The following is a 26,356-nucleotide window of genomic DNA, read 5'->3' as shown; positions in this document are numbered from 1 at the left end:
CAAGGGCGCAAGGGACGGGGGTGGGTGCCAATACAGCTCCTTGTTGTATTGGGTGCAAGCCTAGGTACGCCTCTGGCAGTGGCTCCACTGCCCACTTCTTTGGCCTCCTGCAGCGCATTTTATTTTGCTTCAATCTAGGCCTTGCATGAGAACTACACCGCCCTCTCTTTCTAGGTAGAAGATCTCCCAGTTTCAAACATTTGTATTGAGCCTTTCCCCGTAGTTCTTGAATATTCTGTAAACCAGCAGCAGTTTGACCATGGAGAAGAGGGGAGAGAAACCACTATAAACAGGCAGTAGCTAGTTAAATTCTTTGACTAAGATTAATGCATGGTGAACTCTGGGGCTTTTCTAATTAACAATATGTAGGATGTTTGAAATGAATGCAAATAAAGTTTTATAACATGCAGTTGCAACTTAAGAAAATCTCAAACGGCAAAGCAGATAGCAAAATCTTCAAGTAATTTGATGTTCACACATGCAATATAAATCCATTCTAGAATAGTTTTGTTTAAATAACAAGGATCTTCTGTCGTTGTTTTAAGTAATAATATATGGGCGCATGCACACACATACCTGAATTGGCTTTTCCTGAAGGTTTTGCTCCGTGTTGTTAATAACTCTAGACAGCGAATCTTGACAAGGAGTTAATTCTACATCACATTTCTTTCTCTCTTTGTGTACACATACACATAGCACATGGTACATCAGGCAGCTAACTAAAAAGGATGAGCAAAACCCTGGTCAGCTGAAAGTCTGGCTTTTTGGAGCTCCATAGGGCCCCTTCCTGATCTCATTTCAGAAGTCAGAGGTCAGCATGACACAAAGTCTTTCTCGTGTTTTTCAGGCAGGTACTTGTGGCACATGGCAAAACTCATTTAAAAACAGAGAGGACTTAAAAAAACCACAATTGGATACAGTATGGAATGATTCAGAAGAAAGGAAGGAAAGACATAACTCACTAAACATGTCAGAAGCCTTAGATGCACCTAGAGTAGTTCTATGGATTCCGGCCAGAATGCTTAAATTACTCATCCATCTTGGAACAGTTCTAAGAATAACAAGTGGAGTTATCAAGGGCAATGCCTGGATCATGATAACGACATAGCTTTTAAAGTACAACTTATTTTTTGTAAAATGAAACTTTATTCTAAAATGTATCCAAAATTGCAAGACACAACACCATTAAAACAGATAAATACATATTTATGTACAGAGAGCATCAAAACACAAAACAATTGTTAATATAATTTTATACCATTTTAATGAGTTTCCATCAACAAAATTTTACAATTTAAAGAAGACTTTTCAGTTGCAAAACAGTTTTTAAATCATATGTATAAATTATGTCTACTACAACTCCAATACAGGTAAAGTAAAATACAAAAATAACCAATACTGAAATTCAAATACAAAACCCCCAAAAATGTTGCACAGGTACATATGTACACTTGATGAATTCATGCAGTTACACAGTGCAACAAAATTAACTGCTTTAGTTTAAAACTATCACAAAATGGAACAACCATATCTGCAAGCAGAAGAAAATATATTTTTGTAATAAATCATAGTGCATTTAGAAGTTAAACTTTATAAAATGATTGCTGAGTGATTTATTTCTAAAACTCCCCAGTTTGTTCTGACATTCCACTTAATTCTAAATTATACTTCCACTAAATAAAATTTTTGAACAGTTTAAAAAGATTTGATGCCAAAACAGTCCTGCCTGTTCAGTTCTTGGTCTTCAGTTTTGATATCAAATCTACTAAGCAAGGTATTTGTATCACTTATTTTCAAAGGAAATGTTTGTATTTTATTTATTTATTTAAAAAGTGTCTAGTTTCTAGAGCACAGTAGGTGGAATTCAAAGAGATACCTCGCTTCAAAAAAGACATCAGACTTGCTGTTATCTGTGTATATGGGCACCCAAGCACTCATACACACAAACCGTATATAGAAAGCCATCTTTACACCTAAGGCATCAAACCCAACAGCCTTGATTGCACAAACACAAAATATCTCAAAGGAATTTATGGCTTGAATGACATTTCAGACAATTAGGTGGGCAGGTGCAAAGTAGGCTATTCAATGGTTTGGTTGCTTTGCACAAAGTGCAGGTCACTTTGTAGAAAGTTCACGTTCAAGGAACTGCAGTAAAATATTGAATATGCTAAAATTGTTAAATGGCCGAAATACCCCAACCAATCTCATTTAAAAAAAGTATTTGTTATAGTTTTCTCCACCTGTTACTTTTCAGGCTAGCTGCTGTTTGGTTTACCAAAATCCAAGTGTGTAGAGTCCACTGGGATTCAGGTTTCATAAAATATCAGATGAAACTTTGATAAGATGCATCTACACAGTATGATATTTCCATCTTGGAATTCTGTTGAAGTGCCAAGCATACACAGTGTTTTCAATTAGAGTCAGTGAAACACTACCTGTCTTTCATCGTGGAAAATACATACAATGTGCTGATAAAGTGTGATAAGGAAGGAAGCTTTCTAACAGTTGACACTAATGCATGATCCAGACACTAATGCATGAACCAGAATGTGTATATGAATACGTTGCATTCTGAATAATGTTTCCTATTCTGTACATGAGGTCACTTGGACAAAGATTGCTAGGAAAATTAGGCGTGTGTGTGTGTGTGTGTGTGTGTGCACTTTATAATCTTATGGCACTTTAAAAAGGGAATCGGCTACCCATGATGGGATATAGAATGAGATGTCAGCTGTACCCATAGTCAATAAAGTTTTTTGAAGAAAAGAAAGCAGGGAACTACTACTAAAAATCAATTGTTTTGGTTATCAACATACACTAAGAGACACAGGAAGGGAAGACAATGAAAGGTAAACAGTAATGTTGGGTACAGTTACATAATCTGTCCCAAACTCCCCTAAACCAATCATACAAAATGTATAGGTGCACTGAAAAGTATCATAAACTCCCCTAAACCAATTATACAATATGTATAGGTGCACTGAAAAGTATCAATAAAACAAATAGATGCTAGATAACTTATTCACAACATTTGCACTGCTGAGCAAACTATTCCTACTCTCTCTCGTTGGGTAGTAAAGCACTTAATGAAATCTCGTGTGTGTTTTCTGAAAGAGCTGTTATTCTTGAGTTAATATTCAAAAGGGTCATAATAGGGCTTTGGTGTTGCTAAAATGTATTCCGGTCTTACTATGGTAAGTTCTCCAAATTGCAACCTGCTACTCTCCCAATAAAGAACTATCTATGAGTAAAAGAAATTCAAGATTTGAGATAGCTGGTGCCGAAGTACAAGGCATATATCAGAAGCATAGGGCAAATTTACAACCTTTGCTACTCCTTGGACCCAACTCGCATTAGCCTAGCATTTGCAGCAGGCATTGGTGATTTCCATGCTGTGGAGAAACAGATGGCCTGGAGTAAGGGAAACTTCTTCTCCATGGTTCAAAGTTTTTCACTTTAACGTGAATATGTGAAGGAGTAGCAGTGATCCCTAAGTACCGGGCCCCCGTGTCTAAGTAAGTCACTAGGTAGGTTAACAGTAAGAATTATAGTCAACAGTGGTGCAGTTCTTATGGTAGAATGAAGGTTGCAAGATCAGTGCATCATCTATCATCTTCCTATAGCTATTTTATACGTGAAACGAGGTTAAACTGAAGTGAGGATATCAATGGTATTTTAGAACAGATATCCATCAAACTCGCTTTAGGGTGCTCAAATGTGTGCCCCATAATATCATACTTTCTAGGGGGAAAATAATCTCAGACAGACATAAATTGCTTCATGGAGATGAATATGTAAACAGAATATTTTCAATTTACTAAGCCATAATAAGCACTAATATAAGAGTCAGCATTGTTAGAAACTTCTGTATTTGGAAGCACATTCTACTTAAGTCGTAAGACGGCTAAATAAAGGTTCTTTAGAATCAGGATATAAATTCTACGTATTGTAAGCAATGCATTGTCTAAGCGTTTTTGTTAAAATGTTTTTACGCAGTTCAGATTCACAAAGATTAGTAAATAGTATAATATTTGCTATGTTAATGCAGTGAATGTTTACTATATAAATTATTCAAATGTACAGTACAGTAGAATTTCACCCCAACATAGTCTTAATTTAATGAAACCCCACTGGTATACAAATGGGTTTAGGAGTGTATCATCAAATAATCTGGATAAAATTATGTTTTGGTATCTGTACAAACACAACACTCAACCAACATACATGATAGCTTACTACAAAGGGACTCTGGCTGACCTTGATTATTTATCAAGTCAGTGGAATCCATTTGTGCTTAGCTATCTGGTGCACAAAATTAGACCCTCATTCATTCTAGAGGTCTATCAAACAGTGATCCAGGTCTCTGAGTTCTAAACCAAAGGATGCTGCTGTTGATGAGTGTGTGTGCTTTCTAATGTATCTACTATTTTAAGTCCTTGAAATATTACTTGATAATTTAAAAAATTTGCACAGCAAGTAAAGAACAGCACTTTGATAGGCATATGCATAGCTGCAGAATTTCTAATCACACACAAAAGATTGCCTTGCTTCTTTAATTACTTAAGAGGTTACTCTTAGATAGTCTCATTAAGAAGCTGGGTTGGGGAGAAAATATTATGTTGGTGCTGAACCCGTATTTTAGAACGGCCTTCCAAACACAGATATCCAGGAGACTAATTTTGGGAAGTTTTGTATTATGAGAGACACTAAGGTGGAAGAGAGTGCTCATATTTACCATGCGTCGGTATTTAGGATTAAATACTGTTGGATTAGGGCAATTACCGGTATGCCTGAAGCATGTTGCATTTTAATTTAATTTAAAAAATAATAATAAAAATTGTCTAGTAGCACCTTAGAGACCAACTAAGTTTGTTCTTGGTATAAGCTTTCACATGCCAAGAACAAACTGAGTTGGTCTCTAAGATGCTACTGGACAATTTTTAAAAATATTTTATATATTTCGACTGCGTAAGACCAACATGGCTACCTACCTGAATTTAATTTAATTGTCATTTTATAGCATTTTGACAAGGTTTGCTATACTGCATTCTATTTCAGTAATGCTTTTTGATGTTTTATTTAAGCACATTTAGATCCTGTATACAGGACTACACAGGAGCCGCAAGAATAAACTTGCTAGGTTTTCTAGATGATCTGGAAGGGGCTTTGAAAAATATGGGACTTCTTTTTTTGATACTGCTATTAAAATTCTAAATGGATTGTCTCCCTGAAAGCTGTTTGTGTGGATTTTTTCACCTGGCAGTCTGAACTCTAGGTCTACCAGTCTCCATACCTTTATTTCAATAGCTAGTTTTCCACTAGATTCATACATGCCCCAAACAAACATATTGTAGGCTGCAATCCTGTACACATTTACTTGGGAGTAAGTCTCACTGAACTCTGTGAAACTTATTTCTGAGTAAACAGGCAGGAGATTGCACTGAAATAAGTTACAATGCAGTTTAATTGTATTAGTTAGAGTCTGTAAGCTGCTACTATAACTTACATGAAGTGGACTGGTTGGACTATTGCATTAGAATTGTATGTTGTCAGTGATTGCTGCATGGGCTATATGAAATAAAATGAGAAACTACTAAGCATGCTTATTAAGTGTTTAAAAATATAGGAAAAGGAGGTTTTGATGGCAGAACAGGTATATAAGACATGTGGCTATACAATCAAAAACCAAGAATCTACAGTAGTAATGTGGTGAAAGGTTTTCTTACACAAAACCAACAATAATTTACAGCATACCCATAGTTATGAATGTTTATAATGCCAGTCTTAAAGGAAAAGTAAATTATCTACATAGAATAACTTGTGCAAATGTTAGCAAATTGACAATAGTTTACTGATGGATTAGACAACTGAAACAGACCTAACCCCAGATGTCCCTTTTCCTTTAAAAGAAACACTTTCAAGGCAGAAAACAATCTGTGTAACAAAAGATTTTGTCTTTTAACAGTAGGCACTATAAAAAAACAGATGCCACAATAAATTATTTTCAAGGGAATAATCACAAGAAATAAAAATCAGTTAACTAAAAATGTACCTAATTATCCCTTTTAATATGTTTTGGTAAAGATCTCATCTTTTCTGAAATAAAAGATATAACTGAATCATAGTCTGCAGAGAACACTTTATTCCTTGTGGGTTTTACCATTATTTAAAGCCAATACTCTGGTTTTGATTCCTAATCTTTTACTAAATAAATTAAAACACAATTTAAAATGGTTCATTACTTTTTTACGAACATCTTTTGTTAGGAGGGAGGGAACACTATCTGTTTTGAATGTTTTAAAATACAATGATAGTCATGGTAATGTATGGTTTTCTGAATTGCATTTTTAAATCTTTCCATCCCATCCATAGATCTGTAGATCCACTTCCCCCGATAAACTAGCATGCACAAGTATTAAGCAGATCTCTGGGTTACAGTCCCTCTGAATAGATTCTGGATGAAAGGATTTTGTATTCTTGCAGCAGTCTATTGAACCCATGACAGGGACAATTTATACATGGAATTGCATTTCTGTTTGTGGATCACCCCTGTAGATTCAGAATTCTGTCTTAAGTCAAGAGCAGTCAGAAGCTTTATTGGTTACAAATCTTATAATGCAGGGATTTTCCACAGAAAGATCCTTCTACTAGCACATATCAGCTCAACAATAGCACTTCTAAATCAATGGGATAATCTTGGATTATTAGCTTGTTGGTGTCTGTTTCAGTGTGAACCAGCTTTCCTATTGACAATGTTGACTTTCTGTGTATATTCAAGGGACAGTTTAATTATTGGACATGTGTAATTTTATGTATGCCAAGCAGCAATATTCAGACTCCTGCCTGCTTGAATGGATGCTGTTTTGCACATCGTTAGATGCTCTACTCTCTTGTAAACTTCACACTGTACAAGATGAAACCCCAGTAGGATGATGAATTCATGGCTACAGCTGAAAATACATTTTAACTGCCTGCAGCATGAGGTAAACTTCTATTGTGAATTATGATGCTAGGAAAACATATACAGCAACAGCAAAAGGGGTCATTACTTACTAAATCATACGTTTATGCACTAATATGCATAATTTACAAGATGAGTTAGCATTTCTGAATTACAGACCCTTGGGAAGCTCCACGCCTGTGTTTCTTGCATGAAACAAAGTGTGGGATGACAAGATCCATTTGAAAGTGTATCTTTAAGTCCACACTTCACAAGCTTGCTGCACAAAACACCGAGGTACATAAAGCAAACATGTTTGTCTTGCTTACTATGGCCAAAGAAATATGGGGTTTAATGCACAAACATATTGTACCCCACTGCACTTTATCCTTTGTTTGATGCACATACACACACTTGTTCATATGTATGTATCTTCAGTAATGTATGGCGCTATTTGCCATGCATTAAGGGGTGATGGACTGAAAAAGGGCTTGATGTAGAGATACCTATATTACCAATTTCACCTCCATTTTTTAATATTAAAAAGTCTAGCTATATGTGCATTCCAGTGGAGCAGAAAAGGAAATGGACAACCACCACAGAATTTAAAAAGCCACCATCACAAAAAACCCTAAACCAGCAGCTCACAAACTTGTGCTGGGCAGGGATGGGGAACCTCTGTCCTTCGGGTGTTGATGGACTCTACCTTTCATTAGCTCCAGCATGGTCAACAGACAGGGGGGGATCAGTTGTTGCAGTCCAACAACATATGGAGAAAAACAGGTTCTTCATTCCTGCATTAGGGGGTGGGAACAGAACTGTGTTGCTTATTACTAAATTATCTCACAAAGCTGTTCAGTAGCTATCTGGCACTCACACCACCACATTCCTCCACAACAATAATGAATGTGCTATCAAGGGTAAGAAGTGCATATTTCCAAGGGACAAAATATTGTGCTTTGAATGCTAGGAATTGCAATCCTGAGGTAAGACGTGTAGAATAGAGTATGTCTTGCGAACGAGAAATAAACCCCACAATAAACTAAGCTCATTAACGGGATACCAAAATATAAGAAATTCAGATTTGCTGAAAAATGCTTAGGAGTTTGATTTTCTGTGGGGGATGGAGGATTAGCGAAAGGAAAAATGGGTGGAAAGGCAAGGTAGCTGTTATGCCCATATGCCCGTAAGCCTTGGTCACCCATTGGTAAGTATTACAATAAAAGTGAACGGAGAAGGATTTGCAGAACAGGATGATGGATCTGGCAAGGAAGGGTTGAAAGGAACTAGGAGTGAAGGTTATACACATGGAAAGAGGTGCCTGAGAAAGTTGCAAGAAGTAACAGAAAAAGTGAGGAAAGTTGCCTAGGATGAAATGGATGAACTACGCTGGGGGGGGTGTGACAAAATGATGAGTCGAGATGACTTGTGCTCAGGGGAATTGGGAATTGGGGTGGGCAAAGGAAGCTGAAGAAGAGAGGGGAAATGGTTGGACAACTGCTTTATTGTGAGATACTCCAATCACAGGCAAAGGCTTTTTGCTATAAATAACCTTTTCACTCTATGTATGCAATTTCCGCCATAAAAAATGGTGATGGCCACTAACTTGAAAGCATTTCAAAGATTATAATGCCCCTAGCTTAGATGGAGCTTAGATGGTTGAAAATATGACATCATAAAAGGTATCCATTTACTTTTATTAGCCATTATTAATTAATGGAACATTGACATTAACTGAAGCAGATGCCAGATGTTGCGAAAACATCATGGGGGAAGGGGTTGCCTTCCTGCTTGTGCACTTTTTGGAAGCACATGACAATTCTTCGCTTTCTGAGACTGGCATAACTCTTGTGTTGTTTGGACAGGAAAGCCCAAGAATTCAAAATAAGCCATTTTTGTGGACGACCGCTTGTATGAATTGGATTATTTCTGTTGATAGTAGTTTGCTCGATAAAAAGTAATTAGAAGCATTACAATACTCTTGTAAACAGGGCATGCATTGGCTTCCATGCAAGATTTTGCAAATGATTTTTGTGTAAAGTACTTATAAAAATAATTTTTATTGTGGTTGTCTCGATACTGTTTATTCAGTAATAATAAAAAAGCCAAAATGATATAAAGACTGTGAAAATACAGAACCTTTAATAAAAGTTTCTGCACTTCATGTGAGGAACTGCTGGACTATAGAATAGGGGAAAGTGAAATTCTATTAACTTTTTGGTCTATAAACAACAAGAAGGAATTTGTGTCTTTATATATATATATAAGTGTGTAGAGGAACTGATCAGCAAGCAGCATCTATCTCATAATTCATTAGATATATACATCTACAACTTGGAGAATACTACATGCATATCATGTCCATATTCGCTGGTTCAGGTCCAAAGTTAAGCACTTCTATGTCCCATTCATTTTAATGAGAGAAATCCAAACATGATCAATTATCTCATGGAAGCTGTGGTATTTAAAAGTGTGCAATATGGGCTGAATCATGCTCATTCTAATTATTGTCTGTGGTATAATCTAGAACAAACAGGATTATTGACTGAAAATTCAATATACTACGTCTAAGCAAGGACTTCAGAAGTCCCAATTGCATAAGGAAAGCACTCTTCTCCATAGCTACAACTCCCACATCATATAATACACTGTTCTGAAGAGTCTTCAGAACATCAGCAGCAGCAGCTGAGAAAACGGGAAATGCCCTAGTGCAGGCACACAACTCTGGATGCAACCCTTTAGATTATGGACCAAACATAATGATGCTAAAGTAGAAAAAAAAATGTGACAATGAATTCCATTGTTTCTGTCTACCAGCTTACATGTTTGATTTTAGGCATAATAATTTTTGAAAGTAAGATAGCAACGTCCAATTTAATAATGCAAAGTGAAGATGCTGAGGATAATGTCTTCCTACCATCAAATCATTGGAAAGTATCTGACTGCTGTGAATTTCAAAAAACTTCTTTAAACCCCCCCCCCAAAAAACCCCACAAATGTGTCTAGAAAATGGGTGGTATCAAGTTATAAATAAAACTTCCATGTTGGTCAAAAGTAGTATAACAAAAATACATCTGACAACATCAATGGCAAATTCTCGCATTGCATGAGAAGCTTCCTTGCATATCTTACATTTAAATAACAAAATAAATCTGGATAAAAGTTATTATTTTGGTGATAAAATATGATTATGTATTCATATGAATGCATACCTTAAGCACAAAGTAAGTAAAACATGTTTCAAATGGGACTACTCAAATCTAAAGTGGGGTGGGAGGGAACCAAATTCTTTCCAAGAAACTATATATAGGCATACATAGGTTTCTGCATTATTATTTTTAAAGCATGGGCCACTGTTGTGCAAAGGCTCAAAATACCAATGTTGCAGGTATTTGTGTGCCTCACAACTGACTCAAGTTGTTCATCTGAACTGAACAAGTTTATTTATGCTCAGAATTCTAGTTCTTTGAAATCAAATTGAGACACTTTGTAAAATTTAGAGCTGTGTATATTTGCCCTGAATTTCAGCTTATTTAAAGGAAAGTGATATATTACACCACAAGACTCTGCATAATACATAGCATTTGAGGGGAGCAGGTGGTGCTGTGTTCTAATCCACTGAGCCTCTTGGGCTTAGTCAATCAGAAGGTCAGCAATTTAAATTCACATGACGGGGTGAGCTCCTGTTGCTCTATCCTAGCTTCTGCCAACCTAGCAGTTTGAAAGCACACCAGTGCAAGTAGATAAATAGGTACTGTACTGCTATGGCGGCAAGGTAAACAGCATTTCCGTGCACTCTGGGTTCTGCCACAGTGTTCTGTTGGGGGCCAGAAGTGGTTTAGTCATGCTGGCCACATGATCTGGAAAGCTTTCTGTGGACAAATGCCAGCTCCCTCAGCCTGAAAAGCGATATGAGCACAACCCCATAATCACCTTTGACTGGACCTTTACCTTTTACCCAGTATTTATCAAAGTCACCCTTAACAATTCAGACTATATTTAAGCCGCTACTGAAGTTGTATTGTGACTGTCAATGAATTAAATCAAGACAGCTTTCTGAAGCATTAAGCATGAGCTTGGTGGTATTCTTGAATGTTGCATGCCAAATCCCCTCATAAACATTTGTGCATTTCTTGAAAATAGCAGTCAGGGTACAAATTTACAATACTTGAGTTATTTAAAGGACTCGGGAAGAGTCAGTGCAATAGTTATTGGCTAAAACTTGTGATACCAAGGTGAAGTGAGGGCACAAATGAAAGGTGCAACTTAACAGTAACTACTCCCTCATCAAATCCATCTAACTCCATAGCCTCACTTACACCCAACATATTGGCAGATAATCACAGTGATTATAGACTTTTAATCAACTTTTCTTTTCGATGCAAAGATTCTAGGTTGTTATCCATAAGGATACAAAACACCTAATTTGATCTTACAAATAGCCTCAAACTTGCTTTAGCCAATAACTAATTTAATCCCTGTTGCTTTCAATGGGGTCATTTCACACGCAACACCAAACATGGTTTGATGTTTCTGTGCTTACTCCTCCCTCTCTGCCTTCTTCTGCATGTTCTGCTTGATGAGTTATTTCCTGGTTTGCAGGAAACCGTAGCTGGCCATTACATTCAAACTGGCAGACTATGGTTTGCCAACCAGGATTTTACATGAGGGGTTCAAAGGGGTGCTGAGCATAAGGCTCATTCCCAAAATGTCAAACCCATTATTTGGTGTTTGGTGTCCTTAATGACCAACTGTAGCAGGATTTTGATCCATATGTTTAAATAATTTTCCACTTATTTATTTATTTAAAAACCTCAATTGGGAAATGCTGTGTCCATTATGGATGTTAAATGACATCTAAATAAGGTGCCTATAGGATGCCAGTTATGCTGGCAACAAAACTTTCAGAAGGAATTTGGGGTATGTACCAAATCAGCCAGGAAAGTAGCAAGAAAATGTTCAGCTGATAACAACAACAAAACAAAAAAACCAGATGAAAATGAACAGGCTTCCTGATATAAGTTTGGCAAATGTGACACAGAAACAAAAGCTTGAAGGAACTGTGCTAGGGGTTTACTCTTATGTAACAGTCTATCCAGATTTGGCTGAGACATATTACTTGGCAAGTGCTGGCAGAAGAAGCAATGTAAATTACAACAACTCATTTTATGAACATTAAAGATACGGTAGTTCAGCAATAAATGTGGGGGGGGGGAGAGAGAATGTTCACCTTCAGACCATCCTCATGCCAATTACAAAGAAAATATTTTAAACTCATATTTGAGCCCACCCAAAATGAATAACTTGTCTACTTCTGCTATTCTGTCTCCATTACCTGATACTCTGTCTGCATCTGGCATTTTAAAAGCCTGCAAATAATTAAGATCTGGATTAGAAAAAGCTCTATTATAAACATTTATCGCTGTTTTCAAAAGGGAGACTATATTTCATTACAAGTGTAGCTAGAACTCTACAGCTTTTTTTGAAGGATACCTAGAGAGGCACAGACATGAATTCATATGAGTTTATTCAGGAACGATTTACATGTATAAGCAGGATGCAAAAAAGGAAGGTGCTCTTTTAACTACCCACCTTTCTCTGTTTTTTTAAAAAAAATCCATATCATTGATCTGTTACTGTGTGAAAAATTTCCATATGTAGACCTGTGCTAAAACAATTCTATCGGCATTCCCATAGAAGGAAGTATTCGTGTCTTAATTAGCCTAAACATACATTTACTTTTCTGGGGCGAAGGCAGGGTGGGGGCTTGGCTTTAAGGCTTGCATATGACTATAAGACACAGTATAACTGGATGCTTAGCATGTTAGAAAGAAAACAATATTTGGAAAACAATGTCCTATTTCAATTTTGTCTTCTATATTACCAGCCTCTATAAAGACTTAATAGGGAGTAGAAAACAATTCAGACAAAAACACAAATTTATAGATAGCAGTGTCTTTAGATGTTTTATACAGCATTATTAGTTCTTAATTTATGTGGTTTACTGGGGAAGTGTGCAAATAGAAGTGGAAAAATTAGGCACAGAGTAGATGAAAACATGACGTACTTGGGATCTATGTTCTCCTTCCATTCATGGAAGATGATATGATCCAAAGGAGGCTTCCAGGGGATAGAAAGGGATGGAAACAATTCTCACAACTTCCCTTTACATTTGCTCTCTCTTCCTGTACGTTGCATGTTGCAATTCCTCTGTCATTTGGGCCTTAATGATAGTCGAAGGAATCTGACTTGCATTCCAAAGGGGTAACCAAGTTGTTTGTTTGTTTTTGTCCTGAAAAACACTAGAGACTTAACAAATTTATTATGGCATAAACTTTTTCTAGTCTAGAAAAGCTTATTGCATAATAAATTTATTAGTATTTAGGATGCTACATTTAGGATGCTACTCTTTAAGATGCTACATTTAAATGAAGTCATCTGAATATTTGTATAGTCTCAGAAACATTGGAAGAAGTCTGATGAGATTATAGATAACAGGAAAATGCAGGTAGTGGGTAAGGAAGAAGAGAGATTGAAGGGCCACTGAAGAAGGGCAAGAAACTTTCCTCCCCTCCCAACACAAGGTTAATAGGCCTTTAACTTCTAACAGGTAATTGGGAGTTAGGGTGTCAGTCATCCCACCAGACAATTGTGGACTGTTAGAAAAAGCATGCCTTAGAATAGAATCTATAACTTTAAAAAAAAATCTATTACTACATCTATGGAAGATCATACTAAATAGATTTTATTTTTTCAAAAGGCAGAAAGTCAAAACCTGCCACTTTTATTGCTGGATGCTACAGCAATCAAACCAGAGCCCAACACAGTAATGTTGTATTTCTCTGCATAGATAAAGAAGTTGAGATATCCTCAGACTTCCCTTGAAAACAAATATTGAAGGATTTGCACCCTGATCCTCAACATTACCAGAAGTAAATCTGACTTTTCAGTGGAGCTTATTACCATGCAAATATGTTTAGGGTCGCAGTATTAGGCTTGTACGAAGAAACAAGAAAAGAACCCCTTCCATTTTCTTTTTTCTCACTTTGTAGGCAAAGGACAAGTTTTACTTGTTAAGCAAGATTAATGTGTTTCTTCAGTTTCTTGAGATAGTGTAGTTTTCAATTCACATGTTATTGGTATCAAACACAACTTTATGAGAGAGAGCCCTCTTAAAAGCAGTTTTATTCCTATCCATGATGGCAGACATTGACAAAAAACAGAACTTATCCGAGATCTTCTTAAAAAAATAACTTACAAAGCAGTGATATAAACAGCACGGAACAGTTCAGATGGGGGAGAGGGAAGCAGTTATTTTAGTAGTTAAAATGTAAACATGAAAAAAGATGGAATAAAAGTCCCTATTTCTTATTTCTACTTAAGATGTCATGTGATAATATTTTACAACGTCCTGCAGGTCTATATATGTATGTGCGCATATCTATGTTTCTGTAACACACATACATAATACACCTATCCCTACATATACATACACAGATAACTGTTTGCAGTTCAGTCTTGGGCAGCTCTGATGTGCCACACAGTTGCTGAAACCAGATCAGGACCCACTTTCTTCACAAAACTGGAAAGATGGCTGGGGTGGGGGGAATGGTGGGTCCAACTGTGGCTGAGATTGTTTCTGTTAAACTGTACACAGGGATGAGTAATTTTTCTTCTTTAGTAGCTCTCTGGAGAGGGCCAACTCAGTGCAGCCGTCATGAAGAGACTTGGTAATGGATCACACACTCATTGTCATGCTGGGGGAATACTGAAAAATAGGAATTCACATTTTAGCAGCAACTCAATTCACCAATCCACTAATAGTGAGACTTTAATGCAAGTTTCTCATGACCCCAGTCATGATTTCATGCGGTGCTCATGTGCATACTTCTAGCTTCCTAATTAACAGAGATATAGATATCTTAACTACCATAGTATCAGAAGCCATATAAGTAGTCTCTGGTAAGACAAAACACTCTGCTACCATAAGAGCAACTATCAAGGTCACAAATCTGTAATTGGGTGAATTCCTTAAAGAAAAAAACAAGAACTTGCAGACTAGCAAGATAGCATTTGCGTGAATGAGGGCTGGTGATCTCTATAAACTTTATGGAAAATTGTGTTCAGCACTTCACAAAACACGTTTGGCACATAGTGTTGTTTTCTTTCTCTGTGACAAGAAGAGCTGATGTGGTACCTGCCCCCCAATGTTTTGGACTGTAACTTCCATCATCCCTAACCGTTAGCCAAGCCGGCTGGGGCTGATCAGAGTTGTTTCCACAACATATAGAGAGGGCACCAGCTGTCCATGTATTAGGGCACCAGTTGATAATGATTAACCTTATTCATTTGGCATTATTTCAGAAACATACTTTGGCTTTTGTATACACACATACTTCACCACAGAACCTGGACTAGCACACAAGCTTTGCAGCACAGTATTTATTCATAGCACTTGGCTAAGATCCTTAAAATCAGCCAAGTAGAAAGTCAGTGGGTAGCAGTATCAGGGCAACTTATAATAGTAGGCAAAATAATGTATCCAATTAAATAACTTCACATGCCAATACATTTAGCTCCCTTCCCCATTTTTCAAAACTGATTTTGTTCCATCCAATTTCTAAGTGAATTATGCTGAATTGTGAGGTAAGGACAACTACATTTATTTTAGTTTTATTGGATTAAATCTAAAAGAGCTATATCTTTTAGCAACACCCTTAGTGTTGCTCAGCGTACAGTAAGTCTTCTGTGCATGGAATGGGGAAGGAAGCCATTTTTGGCAATCCCCCTTATACCCCTTCCCCCCTCTACCCAACTTGCTCTGCCGGGACTTGCAATCCTCTAGAACAGATTTGGGGAGGGGAGGGCTGCAGTGGAGTCGGGGATATGCACAACAACAATAACAACAACAGTTCCCCTTCCCATCCAGCTGGTGGAAACTTTACCATACGCTTGAGTGGCACTGCTGGATACAACTCATATTTTACATTAAATCGTTTTTATTCATTTTTGAATAATTACACCTTGTAAAAAATAATAATTGTAGCGATATTTTTCTCACTGTTAATGCATACAATGGCATATTTGTGACAGACACCCAATGAAAAAGCATACAATAGTTCTAGAAATATGAAACTTTGCTTGAATTAGGGCAAATTTAGGTCTCTTGATTCAAACAAAGTAGCAAGTATATCAAATGCGTCTTCAGCAAAAATAGTTCAAATTGGTGGTTCCGGCACCTTTTAATTCCAATTGGAGCAAAACCATTAACTGGGTCAGCATAAATGATTTTTTTTTAAAATATAGGATTCATTTTGAGTTCAAAATCTAACCTTAAAGAATGAAGTATGAGCATATTTTGAAGACTCATGAAAACATCTACCTTCCGTGCAATAGGTAAAAAAAAATTATTTGTGAATGAACACTAGAGGGCATTATTGTTTATCATTATCTTAAAAGGCTAACACAAATGTACTCAGGAACGTATTTTAATTCAACCATTTCAGAATGACTTTTTTTCATTGGATTTAGGTAGCCAATAGCCATGACATCCATTGGCTAAAAGTTAGTTTCTAGTGTTGGGATGCATTTCAAAGAACAGACCTAAACAAAAAAATTATATCATGTTGTTTGAAGAGTTTGGAATATACCAGTAACTCATAATTTTTGCCATACAGTGGTAGCTCGACCTACGAACGACTCGACAACCGAATTTTTTGACTTATGAATGGGGCAAATGGCCACACACTTACGAATTTCTTGACATCCGAACAGAAACCGCGGCGGTTTTAGATAGGGTTTTTTCAACTTACGAATTTTTAGATGGGGTTGCTTCGACTTACGAATTTTTCTGTTTCCAATGCAATCCTATGGGAAATCACGTTTCCAATGGCGCTTTTCGACTTACGAATTTTTAAACCTACAAAGGTGCCTTCGGAACGGATTAAATTCGTAAGTCGAGGCACCGCTGTATTTAGGGGCCAAGAAGGTTTTAAATGTTTGGAAGAGATCCACCATGAAATAGAAAAGCTAGTGGAAGCATCATGCAAGAAACAAAATAAAACAGGTGTAGCCTATGGATAAAATAATTTATGAATTTTATCTACAATTCTCCTTATTACACACTGTTTAGCTAATCAGTCAAATCTGCATTGAGTTAATGTTTATTTGGCAAAGCATTATGCACCCCTGTTGCCTATCAGTACTAGCATCCAATTCTTTATTTAGGTTAATTTGTATAATGTTAACTCAAAAATAATTTTATCTAAACAATAAAATCACATAAGCAAATATTAAATTCAGAACATTAAAAACAATTCAGCAATCAGCAGTAATAATGTAGAAGTATTTGTGGTTCTTTGCAGATATGTAGTCCGCTTTTTTCTCCACTAATAGTAGAAAGTAAACAAATGCATATTTGAAAATATTGTTTATAATAAGTGACAACTGCCTATGTTCTCATGGGAAAATAGCATTACTTGGCAATGTGGTAATGTTAAGAGAGAGAAAATGGAACAGCACACTCAGAGCATGTACAAAAATAACACACACAACAAGGTTACAGTTCATGTTTTAGTGTCTCAAGGGAAGTTTATTTTAATTTGCAACAAAATAGGAACAGGAAGAAACATGAAAAGCTAATTATCCAAGGATATCACTATGGCATTCTACCAGTGTACAACTATTTAATAATTAGGTCTAAAGGAAAATACATACCCCCCCACCCTATTGTGTTAGATTTTTTTATTATTGTAAGCTGCTTTGGGATAAAGAAGAAGAGAAGAAGAAGTGTTTGGATTTGATATCCCGCTTTATCACTACCCGAAGGAGTCTCAAAGCGGCTAACAATCTCCTTTCCCTTCCTCCCCCACAACAGACACCCTGTGAGGTGAGTGGGGCAGAGAGGCTTCGAAGAAGTGTGACTAGCCCAAGGTCACCCAGCAGCTGCATGTGGAGGAGCGGAGACGCAAACCCGGTTCCCCAGATTACGAGTCTACCACTCTTAACCACTACACCACACTGGCTCCCACTTTCTGAAAAGTGGGATAAAAATGGAATAAAGTGTTTATTACAGTTAATTCCATTCTTAAATTATAGTTATATATTTATATCCCACCTTTTCCCCTTGCAACTCAAAACAGCCAGGCAGTATCCTATCCAAGCCCGTGCCCATTTCTTTGCTGCATCGTGCGTCTGCTCTCCAATCCAAAGGGTTGATCAGCTACAGCAATTTTCCAACATGAATGAAGTGCTCCCAGGAATATAATATGCCCAGGAATACATATTTACCTGTTTACCTATTTAAAACTCAAACCATCCTAACCCAACTATCAAATATATTTCATTCTGAATTATAGTTTTATCTACCTCTGTCAATGACATTTTCATGACTCTGTGGAACAGTGGAATGACAATAGAAGAACAGCTCACTGTTTAAGAGTTAATCTGCTCGGTGCTATAGTGCGCTGCCTTCATGTTCCTATCATGTACTAAAGACTACTAATCCGAGCAGTAGCAAGTCTATTTTCTTCATATCCAGCATGCCCACTATGGGAAAGAACACTCATCCTGCCCATCAAAGTGTGCTTCATCATAGTAGCCTAATAATTTGTGGGGTGGAAGAGCAAGGACCACAACCCTGGTGCCCCCTAGATGGTGAGCTACAACTTCCATTATCTGTGATCAGAGGCCATGATGGCTGGGACTGATGCGAGTGTGGCCAAGCATGCTGACTACAGAGTATTATGGGTTGGCATTGTCTGCTTAGGGTTGTAAAGACTGCAGAGAGAATAATTGGGTGCACTCTTCCAACCTTGGATCAAATCTATGCTTCCAGGTGTCATACGAAAGCTGCAGAGATAGCGCAGGATAGTGCGCACCCTGGAAATGATCTCTTTCAGATTCTGCCTTCTGGAAGAAGGTACAGGGTTATGATGACTAGGACTAGCCGCCTGAGAAACAGTTTCTATCCAAATGCGATTTTGGTTTTAAATGCAGTGTAAGGTAATCTTTATGGGAGTACTGTATATTGTATTTAATTATGGGGTACCAGAGTCTGTGGGAGGCTAATCAGGATGGGATAGCAGGCTTGTTGGTTTTGAATGTCTGCATGGGCGTAGGCAGGGGGGCAGTTGCCCCCCCTAGATGCAGGGCCGCTGGCCAGCCTGCCCCGCTGCCCATCGTCGCCCGGGCTGGGTGGCACCAGGGCACCTGGCTACCAGGGCCGCTATGGGAAGGAGGACGCAGGAGGCGATCCTCCTCTGAGGCCGCTGCTGCTGCACGTGTCTTCCTGGAGCCGTGCGATGCAGCACGGCTTCCGATTGTCTGCAGGAAGGTCCTGCAGCCAATCAGAAGCTGCGGGTGCCTCTGGGCGCTGCCCCTTCCTTCCCGCTGAGGTGGCCAAGCGTGAGGAAGCGGCCGAGAGCGGGAAGGAAGCGGCAGCGGCACGGAGACTGCCTCCGTCGCCCAGGCCAGCAGCATGGGCTCTGCACCCCGCCGAGACAGAGGACGCCAGTGCTGCCGAATATGAGGCGGCGGCAGCGGTGTGAGTGGGCTTTTAGGAGGGGGGGTGCTTTTGCCCCAGAAACGGAGAGGGAAGTTTGTTGTCTTTGAGAGGCTCAGTGTGTCCCATCACCCATATCCGTACATAACACAATTCGGAGGGTTCCTATTCCGATCCATGTACAGTAGATCGGTTTGAGTAAGTAAGTTCAGAGTTTTGGCGTGCGCGTGTGTGCTGGGTCCAAGCAAGGCGAAGGAAACAACCCAATCCACAACATATTCAATTTGATGCCTTTAGACAAGCAGTTGTTTCCACTGGCATGGCATCAAAGGAAAGGGAATGGATTTAAGGCTGCAGTCTTGTGTTCCCTGAGCTTTTGGGGCTGTGGGGTGCAGGGGGGGGACATGCGTTTTGGGTTTGCTGAAAACAAGGTATCAAACAGGTCCATATATACCTCACTATGAATTCAGCCCTCTTCAATAAATTCTGTACACAAGTTCAGAAAAATGTTGAAGAAACACATTGGAACTTTTTGAGAACAGCCATGCCAGCATTATACCATTTTCTGCAAAATCATCAAGACAATCTCTACTTGTGGAAAGAAGGAAGTAAAAAAACAGCTAATTTGTCAGAATTGCCAAAGTATGGTGATCCTAGCACAATACCTGATAACAGGCTAAAAATTGGTGCGTGGGTGTACAATAGATAGATCTATATTTTAAGCTTCATTTTATCCATAAGCAGAGTCTATACTACAATCTTCACACATTATATACATTTTTCATGTTCCTGTGTATGCCATTTGCATGATGCTTTCACTATTTCAGTATATTATGGATCTTTTCTAGTCATCTTTAGCCTTCATATCCCAAATAAACTAGTCCAACTGTGTGAAAGTTATAGACTCAAACATCTAAATGGACGGGTTGCAAAAATCCATTTTCAATCTTTTCTTTAAATGCATCACAACAATAAACTGCAGGAAAATGTGCAAAAAAAACACCAAAAAACATTTTGCTCAAGTAGATGGTATAACAACAATGGCCAGGAAATAACAAGCTTTTAAAAGAAAAAGGTTGTAACAGCCAAACTCTCGATTCTCTTCTGAAAAATATCTGATGCGCGCTATGTTCAAATTTGTTTGATTGCCATGATTGTAAGCTTTCTAAAGGACTGAAAGTAATATAAACATGTGAAAGTTATTCAGTAGCAACCAAAAAATAAAAATAAAATAAAATACTTACACTCTCACTCTGAAAAGGGTTTAGAAAGTTTCCGCCCATTTCACCATCATCTCGAGGGGTCCCAGGCTGATTGCTCATGCTCATATTACTGGGAGAGTTCTATTTGAGGAACACAACAGGAGAGCCAATGTGTGAATTCATTCTTGTTTTATGTAAATGAAAGAATTCAAGGACGAAAATATAAAACCCATAGCACTGCCACATTGTATTCTTACCTCAATTCTCACGAGTGATTGACATATATTCTATATTTGCCATGTGAGGTCCAAAGAAGAGCTCTTCCTCTAACACCCACATATATGTATACTCTCACATAGTTCACCACCAATAGATAGCTAGATTCTCTTAGAACCCCTGTTAAAGACACCTCTGGCTACAAACCAAAAATCAAAAGGTGTCCCCAAAAGGTGTTAACTTCTGGTTTGTGAGGTGGCATATTGATGGGGGTTATACTTAGTAGTTTCAGGATGGCAAGAGGGAAAGCTTTGAACATACTTAATGCAGCTGTCTGGACTGTACATGCAGTTTAATACATTGATCACAAATAGGATAAGTGATTAGAGATCATCAGGAAAATGATCCCTTATATTCCGGAAAATCAATAGGCTAAATCCATTAAATGGAACACGTTTCAACCTTCTATAAATGATAATCTTGTTTGCATAATGCCCTCAAAGTGTTGATAATCCAATAACAACTACTACATTTTAAACAAGGTGTTCGTTTGTTTTTAAGTGTTTAACCACCATAATAAATCTGCTTAGAGAAAAACAGTGCCAAACATCAAATATATACTTACTTTGGAGATACTGTCCATGTCTCCTGAGCCTAAAATTAAAATGAAGATTCAGTTTAGTTGTGGATTTCATCACTGAGTCTTTTCCAAACGCGAATACCTTTAATTTTGCCACAATTACGAGCCTTTTAATTTCAATGGGTCCACTAAATCAGTATCAATAGCATGACGCTGCAAGTTTAGGCATAAAATCAGTTATCAGCTATGGCTTAGGCACATAAAGGTTGAAATGGGAGGTGTGGGTGTTTCATAGTAGTAAGAAGCTAGGTGTATGGTACCAGGAAATATAGCAAGATTTCAGGTTGGCTAGAGCGTGAATTGGAAAAGTGAATACAGGACCCAGACACCAGGAGTTTCAGCTAAGGTCATTCCTTCTAGTAGCACCTTAGAGACCAACTAAGTTTGTCATAGGTATGACCTTTCGTGTGCCTCTGAAGAAGTGTGCATGCACACGAAAGCTCATACCTATGACAAACTTAGTTGGTCTCTAAGGTGCTACTGCAAGGAATTTTTTTTATTTTTTGTTTTGACTACGTCAGACCAACACGGCTACCTACCTGTAACTAGCTAAAGTCATTGTTAAAGCAAAAGGGTAAGCTTGGGGAGCCTATCAAGGAATCCTTCAGATACCATTCTATCAGGAGGCCCATTCCACATGATGTTAGAATCAGTCCTTTAGAGCTGGGACACCTAACCTTTGGAACTCCCTCCCACCATATCAGGCAGGATATCTGACCTGGATTTGAACTGATTTTATGTATGTGTTGCTGCTTTCAACTGTTTTTCTATTTATAGTTTTTCCCCAAAAATGTTTCTGCATGCAATTGTTTTTAACTTTATATATGCAACTGTTTCACAGATGTCATTATATTGTAAATCAGTTGTCACATGGGAAATGACTCATAAAATAGAATAAATAAGCAATTACAGTGCTAGAGTACAAACAACTGCATATAAAGGGTGGGTGAATGTTTTGACCTGGACCAGTAGACTACTTTTTGAAATTATTTTGGTGCTTTGCAATATTGGATTATTTCTGTGTTGGATTATCCCCTGGAAGACCACTTCTAGTAAGTAGACTGTGCAATTAGAAGTATATATAAGAAACCTTTTGTTGGTCTTTTCTTTATATAGTTGTGTGAAGTCTGTGTGAGGCAGTGTATGTGTTCTCAATAAAGAGTCTGTTGAACTTTAAACATACCTGCTTGAGCTGAACCAACTTGAGCTCAGTGGGTGGATTCCCAGGGACTAGAGAAAGGTACGGCAGGAAGGAGGTTGTAGGATACCTCCAGCTCAAGTCCCAGTACCCAGTTAATAATTCCACAAACATCTAAATCCTACAGTCTACTCAAAGCTTAGCTGAATATATCATCCAATATTTTACATTTTAAAAATCAATTTTTTTCTACTTAGTATTTAACTTTTTCCTTTTAGGTTATGATATACTGCATGAGAATATACAGTATGCTCTTTTTTTTACCTATTGTGTTTCTGTGTTAAGTTGCTACAGCTCAAGCTGGCACAGCCGAGATGAGTAAATTTAAACAAGGTGTATGCCATTTTTCTGCATTCTGCTTGACTTTTTTTTTTTTTTTTTGCAAATTCACACCCAGAGCATGCTACCACCAGCAGAGGAGTTGTTGTTTTGATATCCTTGCTCATGGTAAATGAACAAAAGTCACAGTTGTTTACCGTCTGTCTGCTGTATTGTGGCAACATCTCTGTATGAAACAAGTTGCATTATCATGGATGAGGAAGAAGTGGTCAACCCAAGTAAAACAGTCCTGTGCAAATACCCCACCAGTTGCTAAATGAGCAAAAGCTCCCCCCCTCCGCATATACAGACTTTCCCACTCTGCCCTTGTTCTTTCAGTATTTTGATTTTGTATCTCAACCCTCAGTTGTTTTTTTATCTTATTTTCACCTTAGCTTTAAAGAGAGAACTTCCAGGACTTTTAAATTTCCTGGCATGTTATCATGAAACCTTACTGCAGAATCATAGCATGTTGGGGCTTTCCACCTGTGCAGTTTTATTCTAACTTCTAAAACACATGCAACTTAATTTATAAAGCACGATAGGAATCCCAAGTAGACCATATATATTTTGTATGCCCCTCAGGTTGTTTTTTTGCTAGAAACCTGAGAATTGCCATTTAGAAATCAACTTACCTGGCTGCAAAGAAAAATTTGAAAACGTAATGGAAGTAATTCAAAAGAAGACATTCTGATATGAACAAATTCTCAGCACAGAGTTAAGAAGTCAAGATGTATTACTCTTACCTAATGATCCATTCATATGATGTGAATCCATTCCACCCAGTCCACCCATAGGGCCATCGGACCCTGGTCCCATTGGAAACTGTAGAAAGTTAAAATACATCATACTACATGCTATTCAGTAACTTTCACCACTTAATAAATCTATGGTAAAGAATAAAGCACATGGTAAAAATTGGAATATAAATAACAATCTTGTTTCTATTTCTGTCAATATTGTATTTAAACAGTAAACATAATTATCTCCAGAAATAGCTAGAAAAAGAGCTAGGAAATTACCTAAACCACTAGAGATACTCACATAAGTAATATTTATGTTAACATCATTACATCAGAGTATGGCCTTGCAGCCGCAACTGCAAACACTTCTATATTAATGAAAATTTAGTGGAGCAATGTTGGCATGTATATAAGTCCTTTTCTTTCACATAAAGGGAGATAAGACATACAAGAATAATGTTTCATACACTAGTGTTTAAGCTGCACAATTTAAATATGTGTTTTCATTTCTGATATTTACATTAGGTCTGTTGGGTCCAGGAGGAACTGCATTCATTAAAGTGTACATATTGTCTCCAGAGTTGGTTGAATCTGAAACAAAAATATATTTAGGAGGTCACGCATCTTCAATAAGAAACAGGCAGTGAACACAATGAACTATTAATTCAAGGCATGCTTACTGTGCCACGGAAGAACACATTTCAGAACTGTTCTCAAATTGGACGTACAGTACACATTATTGTTAACATCAACTGTAATGTATTTTGCTTATAAGCAGCATTTGGCTAGACTGTGAGCAAATGCTTGATAAGGGATTTGTTGCAGATGTTAAAAGGAAAACAGGAGCAAATATTGCATAGGCATGGACCAGCAGCAGTTTCCTTCTTTTAAATAACTGAACCCAGATGAGAATCCACTAGTATTCAAACTGAAGGGCACCAATATCCAATCTGCTTTACTTGCTCCATTAATGGTTCACGAGAAGGCACTTCCCTAATGTTTGTGCAAGAAGCAATGACAATGAGAAGAGGAGAACCAGCTATGATTTAACAAGCATCCAGATTTGGCTCTGGGCCAAAGGCAAACAGTTCCTGCCTTCTCGATAATTCGTGCCTGTTGTGGATGCTCTACCAAAGGAACGTATTCAGATTTAAAAAAAGAATGATTCATAAAGCTGTGTTAGTCTTCCATAATGAATAAAATTATAATTTGCATCCATGTATAGGAAGATGGAAGGGATTCAGAATCTTAAAGTGATTGTTGAAATGTTAAACAAAATTACATACATTTCTCTTACCTGGGTATGGGTTTTAATTATTTGTTGCCTAAATCATGTATTTCCAGTATTTATCAAAATGAAGTACATTTTTTAAAAATTATTTTGCATTGCTTTGACATTTTCTGGTTAAAATTGGGATACCTGCTGGACTAGGCATGATGGGTGTTCCCGGTGGCCCCCCGCCTCCTGGTGGACCCTAAAAACCAAACCAAACCATTTGATTAATAAACACACAAAAGAGCAGTCAGGATCACTGAAGAGACTGAAGTAAACAATATGCTTTTGAAGGGTTTCCCCACGTGACAGAATTGACATATTTTATCTCATCATTCATTCACTCAGATAGTTGGGTGCTTATCAATTTGGAAGTGAAACAAGGCTATCCAAAAATAAGAGAGCAATTTCTACATACACGTGGAACTCCCCAGTTATGTGAAAATATATCTCTATATTGCTTTTAAAGTAACAGCAAAGATCTCCCAAACAGTAGTCAAACAAGGATTGAGCTTACTTGAACCATGACTGGTAGAAGCACCAAGGGCACCATAGCCAAGTTGGGAGGGGAGGATGTGAGTGTCAGGGGTGTAAGTTTTGTGCCTTCCTTATGCCAATCAGTTAAGGACCCCAAGTGCATTAGCCACATGGTAGCTAAAACAGCAAGCAAGGGGGATAAGAAGGCAACCATAATATTTGGTTTTAGTTTAGCCAGCAAGGTCAGCCAAGAAATGTGGATCCTTCCTTATCAGATTCCACCTGGGGATCAAATTACACTACTGACTACTAGGGGGAGAAACAGTAAGACAGACTTTTACATCTTAATTGGTAATTTCTCTCACATGTCCAATTTGTCACCACTTTGTAATTGTGAATTCAGGTTCAAATTTGTACACTCTATAAGTCTATATAGAGCACACCTGCACACCTAAATATTCTAGTACATTTGACAAGCTTGATAACCACATATTTCCCACACAAGCATATTAAGGTTTCACAGCAGGTTCTTAACACATTTGCTACCTCCAGTTATCTAGACCAGGGGTGGCTAACCTCTTTTAGCCCAAATACCTCATCCCAGGGTGTGTGTGATGCAAATGGTGGGCATGGTCACGTCTCTCTTTTACACACACACACACACACACACACACACACACACACATTCATCTGGCCCCCTTCGTGCTCAAATGATTGACTTGATGAGCACACAAGGGGAAATATGCAGGGTACTGGGCTTGGTAAAGAGCTTTAACCACAGCAGGCTTCTCTCTCTCCCCCTCTCTTTTCTGTCCTACTGGATTCTACTTTTAAAGATGAGACT

At 37.8% G+C, this 26,356-nt stretch overlaps 1 protein-coding gene and 1 long non-coding RNA gene across 9 annotated transcripts in view; one reads left to right on the top strand and one right to left on the bottom strand.

Moving 5' to 3' along the window:
* Positions 1 to 1,126: 1,126 nt before the first annotated feature.
* LOC148684418 (uncharacterized) lies at positions 1,127 to 7,414 on the top strand. Its single transcript, XR_015946226.1, has 2 exons — positions 1,127 to 2,925; positions 2,979 to 7,414. It is a non-coding gene; the product is annotated as an uncharacterized LOC148684418 (long non-coding RNA).
* Positions 7,415 to 12,556: 5,142 nt separating this feature from the next.
* SSBP2 (single stranded DNA binding protein 2) overlaps positions 12,557 to 26,356 on the bottom strand; it is a 122,006-nt gene continuing 108,206 nt past the window's right edge. For all 8 annotated transcript variants that reach the window (XM_088653271.1, XM_088653266.1, XM_035100271.3 and 5 more), the window contains 6 exons: positions 25,183 to 25,237; positions 24,283 to 24,353; positions 23,766 to 23,844; positions 21,489 to 21,517; positions 20,690 to 20,788; positions 12,557 to 14,711 (listed from right to left, as the gene is read on the bottom strand). In XM_088653271.1, the coding sequence (XP_088509397.1) occupies positions 14,682 to 14,711; positions 20,690 to 20,788; positions 21,489 to 21,517; positions 23,766 to 23,844; positions 24,283 to 24,353; positions 25,183 to 25,237 (363 nt within the window). In that variant the 3' untranslated portion in view covers positions 12,557 to 14,681. The remainder of the gene's footprint in view (positions 14,712 to 20,689; positions 20,789 to 21,488; positions 21,518 to 23,765; positions 23,845 to 24,282; positions 24,354 to 25,182; positions 25,238 to 26,356) is intronic.

Source organism: Zootoca vivipara, chromosome 10 (assembly GCF_965207765.1).
Source record: "Zootoca vivipara chromosome 10, rZooViv2.hap1.1, whole genome shotgun sequence".
Lineage (NCBI taxonomy): Eukaryota > Metazoa > Chordata > Lepidosauria > Squamata > Lacertidae > Zootoca > Zootoca vivipara.
This window is presented reverse-complemented; position numbering and strand designations above follow the sequence as displayed.